The sequence below is a fragment of the Apus apus genome, chromosome 1, assembly GCF_020740795.1.
Source record: "Apus apus isolate bApuApu2 chromosome 1, bApuApu2.pri.cur, whole genome shotgun sequence".
Classification (NCBI taxonomy): domain Eukaryota; kingdom Metazoa; phylum Chordata; class Aves; order Apodiformes; family Apodidae; genus Apus; species Apus apus.
In genome coordinates, this window is record NC_067282.1 from 205,436,018 (window position 1) to 205,453,796 (window position 17,779).

At 50.4% G+C, this 17,779-nt stretch overlaps 1 protein-coding gene across 2 annotated transcripts in view; it reads right to left on the reverse strand.

The window, feature by feature from the left end:
* Window positions 1-204: 204 nt before the first annotated feature.
* NRF1 (nuclear respiratory factor 1) overlaps window positions 205-17,779 on the reverse strand; it is a 50,427-nt gene continuing 32,852 nt past the window's right edge. The window contains exons 6-12 of one of the 2 annotated variants that reach the window (XM_051612382.1): window positions 14,510-14,668; window positions 12,963-13,160; window positions 10,617-10,718; window positions 8,340-8,486; window positions 6,816-6,973; window positions 1,286-1,410; window positions 205-508 (exon numbers count right to left, since the gene is read on the reverse strand). In XM_051612382.1, coding sequence (XP_051468342.1) covers window positions 480-508; window positions 1,286-1,410; window positions 6,816-6,973; window positions 8,340-8,486; window positions 10,617-10,718; window positions 12,963-13,160; window positions 14,510-14,668 — 918 coding nt within the window. In that variant the 3' untranslated portion in view covers window positions 205-479. The remainder of the gene's footprint in view (window positions 509-1,285; window positions 1,411-6,815; window positions 6,974-8,339; window positions 8,487-10,616; window positions 10,719-12,962; window positions 13,161-14,509; window positions 14,669-17,779) is intronic. The other variant, XM_051612390.1, reaches the window with a different exon arrangement.

Genomic DNA, 17,779 nt, shown 5'->3' on the forward strand with positions numbered 1-17,779 from the left:
GAGCATCCAGGGGCAGATCCTTCCCTCGCCAGACACACATCGCTCATCCCCCCGGCGCAGTGTAACGCAACACCCCCCTACTCATCCCCCTCAGAATCAGATGCGTTCCCAGCTCCGAGAAGAGGGTTTTCACTTCGTCTCTGCTCCCTCTTCAGGCTGGCTGACTCCACAGCAAGGCACGTCACGAACACCCCCTTCCCTCCGCTGACCGGTTTTCGCTGCAAACATTGACATTCTAAAACAAGTGTGCTCCCTAAGAGATAAGGATTTTGATGGAAGTTAAACTCGAGGTCACATCTAGCCCGATTCCTGCTTTACATGCAAAAGTGACAAGGCAGAAGTCACTGCTCTGCCACCCAACTGCACATGCTTGTTCCTCCTTTGACAAAGTCCAAATCGTCCCATCCTCGAGGAGACGTTTCTTTGCAACTTCACACTTTGCATCCTTGTTGAGCTTGTTTTGACAAACCTTCTTCCAGTTAATTGAAATAAACAGTGAGTTGCATCTCTGAAGTGGGAAAACATGACAGAGGCGTCAGGCAGAAGCAGAGCACAACTGGAGGCAGTGGGTGACCCCCAACTAGACACGATTCTGTGTTCCAGTATCATCTCTTGAACCAGTTTCTATTTGGTTTTATTCCCTACCAGCTCGATTTGAACAACTGCAAAAGCCAACAGACTTGGTAGAAAGAGACACCCAGGTAAGAGGTGAGAAATGCTACAGAGAATCCCCAGAACCAAGAGATGGACTCTGGTGGCAAGGTGGCAAATAAGGCAGGAGCCAAACAACCCGAGGGCGACTGTGAAGGGGTGGCTGGAAGGTGCCAGCCAAGCAGAAAAGCCACAGTTGCTCGAGAGCAGCCACGACCCCCACCCCAAAAAAGTCGTGAGAAAGGAAGGAAATGGGTGTGCAATAAAACCTTGGTCATTCTCTGCCACTCCACTGTGAGGTGTTCTGGAGGTGAGTTTATTACAGCACTGACTAGTTGTGTTAGTTGACCAAGTCTGCTAAGGACTGTGCAGGGACAGAGTGGGGAGCAGTTTTTCCCCTCAAAACCAAAGGGCAAGTTGGCAGGAGGAGGAGGAGAAGAGGAGAACCACCAGCACTGTGGAAGTCAACGAGAGGTTAGTGCTACCATTTTAACTCATAGCCTAGTTAGTGACCTAGCAGGGAGCCAGAACTAGTTTACTAGTGAAAACTTAACATTTCAAGTAAAAGAGAGGAAAAAAACCCTAGCTGAGAAGAAGAAAACCATACACAGGAAGCAATGTCTTGCAGCCTTACCATTGGCATCTTGGACTCCAGTAAGTGCTCCTACTGCTGCTGCAGTTTCACCAGATAGGACAATTTGTCCTCCACCTTGAAGAGTGGCTTCAGCCAGCGTGGCTACTGCGTGGGCAGCTGCTTCACTGCGGGCACAGGAAGGGAAAGGAGAATTAGGAAGGCCAGACAAACCAGTAACTCCCTTCCAGTAGCATCCATTTTAGCCAGGCATCACATGTCGAGAGAACAAATCCAGTCAGGAGGGATCCTCACCTGGTCCAGATGAAGTTACCCAGAGGAGAAAATCCACAGTGGAAGAGGAATGTATGGGCAGAAGCAGCTTCCACTGGCTTTTTTCTGCTTGCAGATCCCTTCGTCTGACCACCCCTGCCTTCTTACCTTCACATCCTTTTGCTGGGGACTTTACTAAAAGCTTTCAGACAATGTATAGACCCGTTTTGGTTTGGAAAGACCTTGAAGATCATCAAGTTCAACCATTAACCCAGCACTGACAAAGGCCACCACTAAGCCACGTCCCTGAGCAGCACACCTACACGTCTAAGTATCTCCAGGAAACAAGTCACAGCACACGGCTCCTTCCTGCCTCTGCTTTCTGGTACAAAACTCACTCTTTTGGCACTGTCCCATTCCAGGTCTCTACACGTTTTCAAGCTCTACCCTTTATTACTGATTCAGCCAGTTCTTCTTGCACTGGAACAGGCCCAGAGGTTTACCATTACCAGGATCCCATCAGCAGCTCTGTATTTAGCTGGGATGGAGCACTTCTCCCCAGCCAAGGGGTTTAATAATTCTTCTTAATGAGTGATCGGTAGCTCAGCACAGGATTCTTAAATTTCTTCATACAAATGAGGTCAGCCCAAAAGTCCTTCCCGTGCAGCAATCCTGCTGTGAAAACAGCCAGGATCAGGTGTTCAGGGAGGAGCATGGACAATCCTTCCCTTCCTACACCCTCTCAGCTTCCGACGCTCGGGAATGTATCGATTTCCCACGGCAGAAACTGCACCTGCACCATCAGCTCTGATTTGTTTCATCACCTTTGGAACCCATTTATGCTTCGTTTTTGCTGCCACAACATCCTGTAGCAACGAGTTCCAGGTTTCATTAGGTGTTGTGTGAAGAAGCATGACATGATGACACTCCAGAAGCTACTGCCTGAGTCTGGCTGGGCAGCCCCCAGGTCTGAGATGCCAGGAGCAGAAAATCACTGTTTCCTTGTTTTCCTCATGATTTCATAGACTTCCCAAGAATCTCCTTCCCAAGCTGAAGAGCCACAGCCCACTTAGTGTGCAAGGTCTCATCCTGCCTTCTGATCACTCATCTTTTCCAGACTTTTTCTAAATCTAAGACAGCTTGTTGAGGGGGGTGACCATTTCTCACACTATTCGAGATGCAGACACACCAGGAATTAGTCCAGGGGCCTAATCCTGGCTTGTCCTTTATGTCTTTCCCTTTAATTCCTGGGATTCAACTTTTTTGACAATACCTGCTCAGCAGTGACAAAATACTGGTGGAGGACAGTTCCTCACTGGGTATATACAGGAGATACTTCTTATCACTGTGCATTTCCTGACATCAGGTTTTACTTGCCCTCTGGTGGCACCAAGTTCTGTGCCCATCCTTCAGCAGCTCTCCAGACTTTTCCAAACCTTTTGGACAAGTTTTATCTACTTCTGGTGACTTACTACTAATCACAAAGTTCTCCCAAACCCACCTCCTTCCTGCAGCTTCATCTCCTACCTCTTCCTACCTTAATGAACTAAACAAGTAGGTATTTTCTTTAGCACTTCTTGTGGAAAAGAGATTTGAGGAGCCACCAAGGAGCTTCCTCTAGGATGCTCTTCCTTAACTGCTCTACTCAATCTCTGGTAAACCAATTGACTCCAATTATTTTCCAAGTATTTCCTCCCCATTAATTCTCATGCCTAATTTTCTGGTTACATGCTGTGCACTTCCCAACTGGATTCACTCCAGTGAATGGGTGGATTTCTAAATGGCCCCTCTGTCTTTTCTCAGAGCAGCTCTTAAACACTCCTAGTGAGCCAGAAAGTTTTCTTGTTCTGCTTTCTTACTCCCTTCAGCTAATATAATGGTGATCCCACAGGGACAGTGGGATCAAGTGCACCACCCCCAAGTGTGCAGATGACACCAAGCTGTGTGGTGTGGTGACACACCTGAGGGATGGGATGCCATCCAGAGGGACCTGGACAAGCTGGAGAAGTGAAGACCATGTGAACCTCAGGAGGTTCAACAAGGCCAAGTGCAAGGTCCTGCCTATGGGTGGGAGCAATCCCAAGGACAAATCCAGGCTGGGAGGAGAATGGATGGAGAGAAGCCCTGAGGAGAAGGACTTGGGGGTGTTGGGGGAGGAGAAGCTCAACAGGAGCCAGCATCATGTGCTGGAGCCCAGAAACCACCCTGTGTGTCCTGGGCTGGCACCAGCAGGGTGACCAGCAGGGCCAGGGAGGGGATTGTCCCCTCTGCTCTACTGAGACCCCCCTGCAGGGCTGGGGCCACCTCTGGGGTTCCCAACACAGGAAGGACATGGAGCTGTTGGAGAGAGGCCAGAGGAGGCCCCGGAGATGATGGGAGGGCTGGAGCAGCTCTGCTCTGGAGCCAGGCTGGGAGAGTTGGGGTGTTCAGCCTGGAGAAGAGAAGGCTCCAGGGAGACCTGAGAGCACCTTCCAGTGCCTGAAGGGGCTCCAGGAAAGCTGGGGAGGGGCTTGGGACAAGGGCAGGGAGGGCTGGGCTGAGGGGGAATGGCTTTAACCTGGATGGTGAGACACTGGCCTAGGTTGCCCAGTGAGGTGATAGATGCTCCAATCCTGGAAACATTCAAGGTCAGGTTGGACAGGGCTCTGAGCAACCTGATCTAGTGGGAAGATGTCCCTGCTCACTGCAGGAGGTTGGACTAGATGGCCTTGAAAGGTCCCTTCCCACCCAAACCCTTCTGTGACTCTGTGACTCTCTCTTGAACCTGCAGAGAAGATGCTGCAGGAAGGCTGACTGCAGCACAGCCAGCCCGGGTGAGCACAGGTTTACTGGTGTAACCAGGAGTTTACTGGTGTAACCAGAAGTTTACTGGTGTAACCAGGGCTTGACTGGTGTAACCTGTTTCCCAGACTTCACACAGCACTTGTTTGAATCCACTGTCAAGGGCAATTGATTGTTTTGCTCATCTGTTACAGCTGCATCCCTGATAATAATAATGACCTGCAGCATAAAAAGCTTTTTCCAGTGTCCTCCTAAACGTTGATTGGTTCAAATCAATTAATTAATTGCCCACCTCCATTTTATCCTCTTTTACTAGAAGGCCTAACCCCACCCTCAAACCTGACAGAGGTTGTGCCACCCATGCTGTCATGCTGCTGGCAGATGCACTGCTCTCCATGGAACCATGAAGGACTCAGCAGCCACCGGAGCAGGGTCCAGAGATGGCACCTTTCAGCTCCATTAGGCACAAAGTTTCCAGAGTTGGGAAGATCCACCAGCTTTCAAGGACCAGAGTCCTGCTGAGATCTTCCTACAGGCAGGGGAAAGACCACAGTCCTATAGCTGAAGCTACAAGGAGCCTTTTGTGGCAAAGGAAAAAGTGCACCTATTCCACACGGAACGGTGTTGGAGGAGAGTCACCTAGAAAGGTCTCCAGATCTGGCACAGGCAGCAGACAAAGAGGGTGACAACGAGCTGGAAAATAAAGAGCAAGGCCCCTCATTCCCACTGCAATGCTGCTACAGGCTTTGCATCACTCCTGAACTACAAGCTTTCCTGGGAATAAACAGGTCTGACCCCATCTTGAGGCACAGCAGAGGCTAAATGACTTGTTGAAGGATTCCTATTTAGTTCTCACAACCCTTCTTTTTGCTAAAGAGTCTCAATTTCTGAAGCTAATAAAGGAAAAGAAACTGCTCGTTGTGACTTTAAGAGCTAAAACTAGTGGTGATGGGATGCAATTAAATCAAGAGCACTCTGATGTGTGAGTCCAGAAAAACTGCTCAAAAATACAGAGAAAAAACTATCACCTGGAATTGTGCAGAATCCAGAGCCTGCAAGTCAGATTCCAGAAGGTGGGGCTTTTGTCCTGCAATTCCCTGCCTGGTTACTTTGGCTGTTCTTCTTAGAGAGTTCTAAAATAGTTCACTTGCTTTTAAAAGGCAACTTCATAGTGAAACTATTAGCAAAAAACCTGCTTAACTCAGTTGTATGGTAGCAGAAAAGAACTACCTGATGGACCTGGTCAGAAAATTGGTTCTGTTCTAGCTCAAACCAGGACAGAAACAGTTCTAGGTGTGTCCATGTCTCAGTTGTAACTTGGAAGCAAGATGCTGAATGCCCCCAGGATCAAGGTGGCTCCTTTATCATAGAAGAGAATCACAGACTGGTTTGGGTTGGAAGGAACCTTAAAGATCATCCAGTCCCACCCCTGCCTGGGCAGGGACACCTCCCACCATTCCAGGCTGCTCCAAGCCCCATCCAACCTGCCCTTCAACACTGCCAGGGATGGGGCAGCCACAGCTTCCCTGGCCAACCTGGGCCAGGCTCTCCCCACCCTCACACTAAAGAATTTCTTCCTAATGTCCAACCTAAATCTCCCCTCTTCCAGTTCTGATCCACTGCCTCTTGTCCCCTCACTACAAGCCCTTGTCAAAAGTCCCAATTTGTGCCTACAATGTGGTCTTGGAGCTTCACTCCAACCACCAGCACTGTGGATTTGTGCCTTGTCCTAACCCATGGCTGCTCAGTCAACAGCCCCTAGACCAGAATCCCTGTTTGGATGAGGAAGATGTTTTGTCTGCACCCCAGCAGTGGGAAGCCTCCCAGGTTTCCTGTGGTGCTCCTGCTCTTCCAGGGTGCAGCTCTGCTGTGCCACAGCCATTCCCAGCTTCTGAGAACAGCAGGTAAAGCTTTAACTCAGCAGAGCTGACCAAAGGCACTGCTTCCTGCTGCATGGACCTGTAGAGGACTACACTGTGGGTCTTGGTAACCTGAGTACAACCACAGATCTAAAAGAGCTCGTTCCAAGGTGTAGAGGCAGCATTACCCCTGCAGCTCACTCACCTTCTAATTCAGAAACACATCTGGGAGCAATGCCCAGAACACTGGCCTCTGGAGGAGATCCTGATTTCTGGAGAGGGACCATACAGACACCACAGGATCATTCAGCCTTAGGCACTAATAACACTGAGGGAAACCCAGACCAGCAGGCTCAAAAGGTGCTACTAGCACATCACAACTCTTCCTTGCTCAGCAAGCTCAGTTCGGTAACTGGACCCTTGCTCTACAAGATCATTTACAGGGTAAAGTTACTACCCATATTCTTCCCTTTCAGGAAATTTCCATGTCAGTCTTATTCTCTGGTTACAGTGGAAATGAGGAACTGTCCTGCAGACACCTGGACATGGGCTGACACAGGAATTTGCTACAGAAAAGCCTCTACTGGGACTGCACACGTGGGTCTTTGCACCATTAGAGTGAAAACTTAAGAAGGAAAGGTCATGCGTGGATGGTTCAAGCCCTCAGCTCTCACCCATACCTGTTGAGTGCCATGGTAACAGTTGCTCCTTGTTGCATCTCCTGAGATGCTGCCACTGCTGCTTCTGCTAACGATGCCACCGCCTGCGTGGCCTCCGATGCCTGCGTCGTTTGGATGGTCATCTCACCCCCCTGTAGCGTTGCCCAGTTCTGCTCCACCTGTGGGCAACAGACAAAAAGAAAGGCCCTGAGATTGGACATCATCCCACGAATGCACAGTTGCTTCCTAAAATGAAAGAGCCAGATAGTTTCGAGAGGTCTTTGCAGAATCCTGCCCATGCTCTGACTCTGAGAGACAGGGGGGGAAAAACAGGAGGAAGCCTGGGATCCACCTGAGAACATTGCTGGACCCTACAATCCTCTATCAGCCATGAGTGAGTTTCTCTAGTCCACCCCCAGTTTTAGCTGCTGCTCTCCATATGTTCAGTCTTCAAACAAGAACTTTTCTCACACACCCCATAAACCTCTGTGGAGCCCCCCAACCTCCCACAAATCCCTTTTGTCCAGCCAGATCCACCACAAAACTGGACAGTTTTGATTGTTACTGGACTGGGATCACTGCCTCCCAGTTCATTAACTAGATGCTGGAAGCCCAACATGGATCACATCCTGCCTCACTGTTTCCATTGGTCTCCACCCACTCCCTGTCACTCCAGGGCACAGTCCACGTTCCCACTCAGGATTTATTTGTACAGCACTTGTGAACTCAGATGGGTTTGAGCCAACTGGAATTCCTTTGTGCTGCAGAAATATACTTAATAAAAGAAGCTGGCAGATGGCAAGTACTCTGCTCATGTATTTCAGGTACTTCCAGTTCCCTTCCTTCAGACCTTTATGGAGATAAGTTGCATATTATTTCAAGTTCACCCAGTCTTGGTTGCTCATTTTCCACCTTGCCCGCCTTTCTCCATTTGGGACTTCCCTGCTCATGAGCTAATGGTGTGCATGGCCACAAAATCCACCAGGATGGGAAGTAGAAATATGCACTGGACCAAAAAAATACTAAAGAAGTGGAGCAGGAAGACCCATCAGCTGACAAAGCCTACTGGCTGCTCTACAAGATGAAGATCTTCCTCCCACCCTCCCACCACTATTCTCATCCCCATGAATCACAGAATGGTTTGGGTTGGAAGGGACCTTAAAGATCATCTAGTTCCAACCCTCCTGCCATGGGCAGGGACACCTCCCACCAGCCCAGGTTGCTCCAAGCCACATCCAACTTGGCCTTGAACACTTCCTGGGAGGAGGCAGCCACAACCTCCCTGAGCAACCTGTTCCAAATGTTTCAGACCACTCACCATCTTGAGACACACCAATAAGAATGCCAGAGAAGGTGATGAAGTAAAAAAAACCCCAAAACCCTCAATTTGTTAAGATGGAAGAAGCTAATAAGTCCACAGAAGCAGAGTTGGCGCAAGGTTCCCCACAAAAGGACAAGTCAATTTTGCTGCCTTTGGGCAAGAGAAAAGGGTTAGTCCCATCACAGGATGAAGAAGGAGAGAGAACCTGTTGTGCTCTCACTCACATCTATCACACACTCCTCAGCAGCTGCCAATCTGGTTTTCCAGCACTTGGGCAAAAGCACAACTGGCGTTCGTCGGAGCTCTTTAGCCGTCCCCGGCCGTCTGACGTTCATGGCAACTGCTTCATTCTCCTGTGCCCAGAGCTGACCCTGGGCAGAAGGATCCAAAGAAGGGAGGAAGCAGTGAGATAGTGCATGGCGAAAAGGAGAAAGGAAGTTGTTTTTAGAGAAGGCAAACATCTTTTAGGAAAGATGCAACCAAGTTGGAGGGCCCGGAGAGGGAGAAGCCGCAGGTAGGAGAGGGCAGGAGAGAGTCAGACTGAGTGTGTGGTTCTCGTTGCTGAAACCCAACTGAAGGGAACCTGAGCTGGGAAAGACACCCTTCCCACCACCATACAGGAGAGGAACAGACATACACGTTTTCAAATACACAACAGTACACGTTTGAGTGATCAGGCAGGTCTCCACGGTGACCTAGATCAGCCTGCAAAGATGCCTAAGCTGTTCCAGACCCGGGGCAAAGTCAGGCCTGGAAAAGAAGTGGGGATTGTCCAGGTGTATCACTGCACCAACACAAAGGTTGTCCTGCTGAGATACCTGCTCCCTGCTGTTCTACATCCTCTAAGCACATGGATTTGCTCAGAACTAACTCAGATCTTCACACAGCACGAGATAGCAGGACCAAAATGTCCCTAGAGCAGCTGCCAGCAGGCTGGGGATCTGTCTGCACCCATCCCCAGGGCAAGTTTACTTCCCTACCTTTATTTTGTCCAAGATAGTGCTCAGATGTTCTGCTCATGTTGGGAATTAGCTGCCTGTGTTCCCTGATTCCTCTTTGTGCCTTTGAAAAACATCTTTCAGATCTCAGGAGATATAACTTGGTCTGCAAAACCCCTCAAAGCAGCTGCAAAGTACTTCAAGGTCATGGCCCCAGAGTCAGGTTGTTCCACCGTGGGTCTGAGATGGAAACAGGCCCTGGTGCAGAGCAAAGCTGTTCCGTGCTGCCACCTGTCGCTGTGACAGGCTATCCATGCAGAGGGGACCAGACCTTACAGAAATTCTGGCATGGAAAAGGGCAGGAAACAACCTGGAGCCCAGTCTTAAGGTAGGGTTTTTAGTGACAAGGGTAAAAATATATATATATTTTAAAAAATCTTCATAATCTTAAAGGAATGTTCCTTAAATGCACACAAAAACGTTATTACTTAATTAAATAAAGGGGAGGAAAATAAATGCATGTAAATTGGAGTGTTCAGATTGAAACCATTGAAATGGTCTGATCAAGTCCTCAATAGAAGCAACTTGACCCACTTGTAAAGCAGTGGAAGAAACTTGCACAGTAAAGGTAACAGTAACTGGGCAGGACCTGCTGCTGTCTCCCAACTGTGCATCTGCAGGTTCATGGAATTGTTCTGGTTGGAAAAGACCTTTAAGATCCTCCAGTCCAACCATTCCCCCAGCCCTGCTAAGGCCACCACTGCCCCATGTCCCTCAGCACCATCTCCAGGGCTTGGAAACCCCCCCAGGGATGGGGACTCCCCCCCTGCCCTGGGCAGCCTGGGCCAGGCCCTGACAACCCTTGCCAGGAAGGAATTGTTCCCCAGATCCAACCTCAACCTCCCCTGGCACAACTTGAGGCCGGTTCCTCTTGTCCTGTAATTTGTTCCTTGGGAGAAGAGACCAACCCCCATGATGAGTGACCCAAGTCTCTCTCTGGGATTGACTTGCAAACCTCCTTAAAAGCTGCAGCAAAGGAACAGTCCCATTTTGTCCAGAGATCCATGGCCAAAGACTCACAGGATTTGCCCAGAGCTGAGCAACATCTTTTGCTAACCACAGGTTCAAAACACCCCAGGCATCACTCCCAACCCTCAACTGACAACCCAGCATCCAGGACCTACAGCACACATGAAGCAGTTATTAAATAAGAATGAGGAGTGTGCACTTGTGCAGGTCATTAAGTCTCTATCTGCTACAGCAGATCTCACAAAATAAATCAGCTATCAGAGATACGAAAACTATGAAATGCAGGAGTGAGGCTTCCACCATAACTGCATTTGTAGACTCCTGAGTCAAGGTGGCAACAGTTCAGCACTTCCTACATACACATTCATACCATCTCATGTTCACATGTGCTACTCCTTCAAACTGAGGGGTGGGGAAGAAAGGCTTGGTGTTTTCTGTGACCACTTGGTTCTAGAAAATGTTTCTCCCGAGTGAAGTTCAGAGAGGACAATTCTGCTCAGTTCTGTGCACTGTGAACATGACCCAGGTTCTTACCTCTCCATCAGTCACTGCAGAGTAATTGACTTGTGCGACGGTCACTGTGGTTGGCAACTCGGAGGCATCGGCCAGCGTGGCCACTGTAGCACCAGTGCCAACCTGGGGGAGTCAACAAAACGGGGTTGAAGACACTTGTTCTGGCAGGAAAATGTCCACAGAATTCAGGCAAAGGGGGACTCAACTGATCTCAGATTAAAAAAAAACAACCCATCCATCCTACGGAGAATAAAAGCAACTGCAGAGCTCACAGAAAATACGGAGCTGACTGGAAGGGCTGGGGGAGGAAATCATGGGCTAGAGCCATCACTTCCATGGAGGTGATGGGAGGGCTGGAGCAGCTCTGCTCTGGAGACAGGCTGGGAGAGTTGGGGTGTTCAGCCTGAAGAAGAGAAGGCTCCAGGGAGACCTGAGAGCACCTTCCACTGCCTGGAGGGGCTCCAGGAAAGCTGGGGAGGGGCTTGGGACAAGGGCAGGGAGGGATGGGAGCAGGGGGAAGGGTTTCCAGCTGGCAGAGGGAGCTGGAGCTGAGATGTGAGGGAGAAATTCTGGGCTGTGAGGGTGGGGAGAGCCTGGCCCAGGTTGCCCAGGGAAGCTGTGGCTGCCCCATCCCTGGCAGTGTTGAAGGGCAGGTTGGATGGGGCTTGGAGCAGCCTGGAATGGTGGGAGGTGTCCCTGCCCATGCAGGGGGGTTGGATCTGGATGATCTTTAAGGTCCCTTCCAACCCAAACCATTCTATGAGCCTAGGATAATCCGTGGCAGCTTCCAGAGAGGATATGGCCCAGTAGCAGGTTTTGCAGAGCCCTCCTGCTGTCCCCTATGATCACACAGAACACAGAGTCCTTGCTGTCCTCACCAGGAGCAGCAGCAGGAGACTGCTGCCATTCCCAGGCAGGAGTGTGGGGTGCAGGGGGAGCAACCTGCTTCTCCCAGGAGATGGAAGTCACTTAAAAAATCACAGAGCAGTCCTGGATCAGAACACCCTGCCCATCACCCTCATTTATCACACTCCTTGCTCACCCTTCACTGCATCTCTTGTCTCCAGGCACTTGGCAAACTTGAGTTCATCCTCAACATGCCAGTGCCTTTGGAAATGACCTGTTCCCCCTGTAGCAGCTGGGAGGACAATGGCAGGGAGATGCCCAGCTTTGCTTCTAAGGAGGATGAAACCTGTACATGCTAAGAAGTCCCTGGGGTCTCAGGTCCACCTACATGTACGTTGACAGGTGAGCAAACAGAACCAGCCTGGAAGGTCTGCCTGGCTATGGTGGGGGGGACAATCCCTGAAAAAGCCTTCATATGAAACCCCCCCCAACCAAACTCACACATCATGTTTTTATCTTCATGGTTGTGAGACCAACCAAGAGAAAAGGATGTTTGAGACTTCATTAAAAGCCATGATGCTCAAGAGGGACCAATCGTTGGGCTGACTGGGTGTGGGAGGGCAAAGGTGGTTTGGAGGCAGAACTACAGGGGAAACTGAGGCTCAAATCCCACCCATGAGGAGCTCTTGGGAAGTTTCACGAGAACAATTAAGTTTTTGACATCCTGAGCTCCCAGAATCTGCTTCCCCCACAAGGGGAGCACAGGGAGAGCAGCAGCACTGCTTGGCCACTTCCTGGACAAAGCCCCTTCTGCCCTGAATCCTGCTCTGTCAAATGGTGGAAGAGGCCTCTTCAGGACAGGGGCTTCATGAGGATAAAGCTATATTTGGTGTGTGCAATATTTTGTGTCAGACTTCAGGTGTAAGATGAAGAGGAGGCACATTGGTTGGAAAAGACATTTAAGATCACCCAGTCCAACCGTTCTCCCAGCCCTGCCAAGGCCACCACTGCCCCATGTCCTTTAGCACCATCTCCAGGGCTTGGAAACCCCCCCAGGGATGGGGACTCCCCCCTGCCCTGGGCAGCCTGGGCCAGGGCCTGACAACCCTTGCCAGGAAGGAATTGTTCCCCAGATCCAACCTCAACCTCCCCTGGCACAACTTCAGGCCATTTCCTCTCCTCCCATCACTGCATCCCACTGCCACCACAGGCAGGAACTGCATTTGTTTATAAATGGGTTTGGTGAATACAGGTCAGATCCCTGGACCAACTATCTGGAGAAATGCTTGTGCTGCCACAACAGGAAAACAAGGGATGGGAGTAGGGAAGGGAGAGGATGAGACTCCTTCTTTGGGTGGGAACGTTGGGTTAACAAGCCTGTGGGCTCAGTCATACAGATAAAGACAAAATTCTTGAAGGACAAATTCAGCTCCCAAAAGGAGTTTGCTCTAAACCACCTCCCTGACACAGGCATCTTGATCCCAAGTCAACTGTGGTGGAAATGCAAAGGGTCTCACCCACCTGGATGAGGGACACGGTGCCATCAGGGTTACTGAAGGTCTGCACCACTGTCTGTGAGGGCACCAGGTGGGCTATACTGTGCGTGGTGGTTGTTTGCTGCTGTGTCTGCTGGTCCTCAAAGGCATAGAGCAGGTCCTCACGCCCATGCTGCTTGTAGCAGTTCTTCACGATGGTCCGCAGCGCTTGGGTCCACGACACCTACCAGCAGAAGGAGAAAACCACTGAAGAGACACTACAAAAGTTTCCTGAGCCACAGCAGTGGTTATTTTTACACAGTTTAATTGGGAAGTTTTCAACAGATCCTCAAACCAACCAAAGGCTCCCTTATCTAATCCCTCTCTGCTCATTTCCACCCCTTTTCTTGCCCCAGGAAACCACTCTGGAGAGCTCCTGTGTTGCTGTGACCTGATACAGAACGAGCTCATCTGGCCAAGGATGGAACCTGTTTCAGAAATCTTTCATGCAATCTGAGATCTCCTCTATGAAATCTGTTTTGACAGCTTTGAAGGAATTCTAACTAAGGGACCTAGTCTAGTGGGAGGTGTCCCTGCCCATAGTAGGGGGGGTTGGATCTACATGATCTTTCAGGTCCCTTCCAACCCAAACCATTCTATCATTTGGGTCAACAAGTAGAAAACCCTCCCCACCTAGTAAGGCACCAACTGCCACAGCACCATTTCAGCCTCACCAGGCATCTCCTCCCATCCAACCACACCTACATCAGCACAGGTCCTGTCCCCTTGCACACCCTGGTAACTTTCTTGCATGATCTTTATGACAGGTTGATAGAAACATCACCTGCCTACAGCATCTGTGGCTGTAACTGATACCCAAAAGCTTTTCATCCAGTTCTTTCATTTTTTTTTCCTGGCTCCTCTGCACATCCTTGATGACCTTCCTTTAAGTGCACAGGTCCCTGCTGCTCAGGATGGGTCAGTATCCTTTCATGAGGCTGTGGCACAGACTCTGCAGTAAATCACTCAATTGTGGAATGGTTTGGGTGGGAAAGGACCTTAAGGATCCTCTACTTCCAACCCCCCTGCATGGGCAGGGACATCTCCCACCATTCCAGGCTGCTCCAAGCCCCATCCAACCTGCCCTTCAACACTGCCAGGGATGGGGCAGCCACAGCTTCCCTGGGCAACCTGGGCCAGGCTCTCCCCACCCTCACACAGTGAGGAATTTCTTCCTAATGTCTAGGAATGTCTAAATGACCTGCATCCTTGGAGAGCAAACTTGTCTTAGGCTGGGGTAGGATGCTTCACAAGGCCAAAGAGAGGAGCAGGTTCTGCAGCTAGTGAAAAGGGACCTGCTGCAGAAAGAGATGTGGTTCCAACACTGCTCATCACGCAACCCCAGCAGGGACCGGGCAGATGGAAGGTTGTGCCTTTCTCATCCCACTGCTCTCCCAGACTGAATGTCTGACACAAAGTCCAGGCAGTGCTGATGTCATGACTCCGTCTGTCACCAAAGGGGAAAACTATTCCTACAAGAACTAGTCACAAGCCCCTGCTCTCCAACTGGAGGCAGGCAGAGGGGACACACACCCGCTGCTTCTGCTCCTCTGTGCGGACGTCGCTGCGAACGTTGGCCCATGGAATGTCCTCAGGCCACCAGATGGGCTTGCAGCTTTCCTTGCCCCAGCCTGGTTTCCCCCGACCTGTGGAATACTTCAGCATCTCAGGGATGAAAGCTCGCAGCTGTGCCTGGAACAGAACACATAAGAGGGTTGAGAAGACTTTAGGAACCCAAATCTCTGCTTGCTTTGAGGTGCATGGTACGTTGTTACGTTCAACTTCCACAGTTGTTGGAACCATCAACTGGAAGAGACCTGGATGCCTAAGGAAGATGGACAAATACTGCACCATCTTCTCCCAAGACTCAGCTGAGAACAGCTCAGTAGCAAGAGGAAGAGCAGCAACAAAGTTAAGCCAGCCAGTTACAACCATAAGGCACAAACACACACTGTCTTAACCCTGTGTGGTTCAAACACCACCATGAAGAGAGCAAGCCAGCCTGAAAGGGAGGACAAAGAATAGATTCTCAAAATCATGCAGAAAAAACCCACCCTCAGTGTCCCCACAGGAACTCAGACGTGAGCTGATGTACATTTTACAGAGGTGCTGCAAAGAGGATGGAGCTTCAGTGAGCTGCTCAGATGGAAAAAACACAATCCCACCCCAACTTCTCCACCCCTGTAGAACGTGACACACACTGGCTAATTTTCTGGATATACCTTTAACTTTTGCCAGAGTGGAGACACCTTTCAACCTGATTTTACTCCTCAGCACCCACAAAAACTGGTCAACTAGTGACCACCTTTAGTATCAGAACACAACACCTTAAAAACAGACTTGGAAAGCAAACAGAGGAGATATGTCACCAAGTGCAAGTGACATCCTTAGCATTGCCAAAGAGAATCCAAAACTCACACAAGGTTTTATGACACAGTTGGGTTTTGTACCAGGGACTAGCTGGAGCCTCAGGAAAACGCTGGTGCAGCTGCAGAAACAGAGCAGGAAGAGGAGGGAGTGGTCACAGCCATGTCAGAGGAAACCACATTAACTTCTGGAGGACTTATCACCCATCCCTGATCTTCTGCAAGACTGTCCCTTCCTCCCAGCCATGATCCCACTTGAATGACATGCAGGTTTGTCTGGATATGGTATCCGCTGGCTCCAAGCTGTAAATCAACTCCTTTCCAAGCTGCCCTTTCCATGCTAGCACAGGAATTCTGCACTCAAGTCCCCCAGCCTGGCAGGGGAATGGAGGAATGTTCTGGTAAAAAGAAAACCATTTCTGTGCAAGCACAACTTCTCAGGTTGCACACAGTTTGCAGCAGTGGCCAGGGACTTCAAAGACACTAAACACCCAGTATCACTGTGGGGCCATGTAGAGCCTACCTGCTGCACAGCCTAGAAGAACCAACCCTGCTCAGAGAAGCAGCTGCATTTCTGTTCTTCTACTCCACTGACACCCTGAGCAAGCTCAACTCGTACAAAACCCTGAATGGAGGCACAAAAACCCACATGGGTGCCCTTCAAACTGGAAGAGGGGAGATTTAGGTTAGACATGAGGAGGAAATTCTTCACTCTGAAGGTGGGAAGACCCTGGCCCAGGTTGCCCAGGGAAGCTGTGGCTGCCCCATCCCTGGCAGTTTTGAAGGGCAGGTTGGATGGGGCTTGGAGCAGCCTGGGCTGGTGGGAGGTGTCCCTGCCCATGCAGGGGGGTCGGAACTAGGTGATCTTTCAGGTCCTTTCCAACCAAACCATTCCATCATTCTATGGTTTTTCCCAGCCCAGGCCCAGCCTGTCTGTGATGCACCTTCCACTGCAGGGCCACCCACCCCCTGACACACCTCAGGATCCCTGCTCCAGGCCCCATTTATTCCAAGGAACCTGCTGAGGTCACAGAGTTGCCTGGTGCAAAAACAGTTAAAAGCTCCTTCCCAGAAGTGCTCTCTGCAAACCATGCTCCTTGTTACCAGATGGATTAATTACTGGTCCTAGGGAGTGCAGCAGCTCAAGCTACTCACAAGCACTTGTTAAGGAGGGTTTGCCTTTAATCCACCAGGGAGACAATCAGCAGCAGTGTTACAACCTGCTCCAGCATGAGGACTTCTCTAATTAGTGCCATAACGAGACCTCGCCCAGGCTCCAACAGAGGCTACAGCTCTGAGACAAAGACCCTGCATCTCCCAGGGTGCAGCTGGGAGGAACCAGTGGGAGCCACGTGTTCTGCTGACTCTGTCCACAAACCACCTGAAAACCAAATCTCTGCTAAAAAACAAACCCAGCAGCTCGTTCCCATTTGCACATTCACCAGCTCCGGAAAGGGTTCAGATAATCTCCAGCATGGAGGGTTTGAGAGAAACTGTAAGAAATGTCTCTCTGACACCCTTTGGTACAGAAATCATAAAACAGTTTGGGTTGGAAGGGATCTTTAAGATCATCCAGTCCTACCCCCTGCATGGGCAGGGACACCTCCCACCATTCCAGGCTGCTCCAAGCCCCATCCAACCTGCCCTTCAACACTGCCAGGGATGGGGCAGCCACAGCTTCCCTGGGCAACCTGGGCCAGGCTCTCCCCACCCTCACAGCCCAGAATTGCTCCCTCACATCTCAGCTCCAGCTCCCTCTGCCAGCTGGAAACCCTTCCCCCTGCTCCCATCCCTCCCTGCCCTTGTCCCAAGCCCCTCCCCAGCTTTCCTGGAGCCCCTTCAGGCACTGGAAGGTGCTCTCAGGTCTCCCTGGAGCCTTCTCTTCTCCAGGCTGAACACCCCAGAAACTAGAGTGTCTTTTAAGCTTTAACACGAGGTCAAGTGTTAGTGGTGCTGAGCTACTCCTAATTCTACCACCTGCAGTGGCCCAAAGCTCAGACAACCCCACTCCAGCCCTGGGAAGTTCTCCCGTGTGTGGAGCACCCAGCAACGCTCCGCTCTCAATGTTTATGCCCTGGTCAGAAAAGTTGTTTCTAAAAGGCAGCAAAACATGTGGCTGGGAATTGTCTACCTGTGCCCCCAGTTCAGCCTCAGGATCTCCAAAAAAGCAGCATCTGGGAAGAGCAAAGTTGAGTCCTTGCAGGACCTCAGCTGGAGCCGAGAGGGGATGAGGGCAAAGCAGCCACTGGTTGTGCTCCCTGACCCCTCTTTCTGCAGCAGACAACTTTAGACTAATAGTTCATTAAGCTTAAAAGTTCCAATTAAATATTCTGGTTAAAAAACCAGGCAGCAACCAAACTGTCATCATGAAATTTCCTGCTCTGAAAACCCACATGGCCCTGACAGAACTCGGAGGTCTCTCAATGGGTGATTTCTG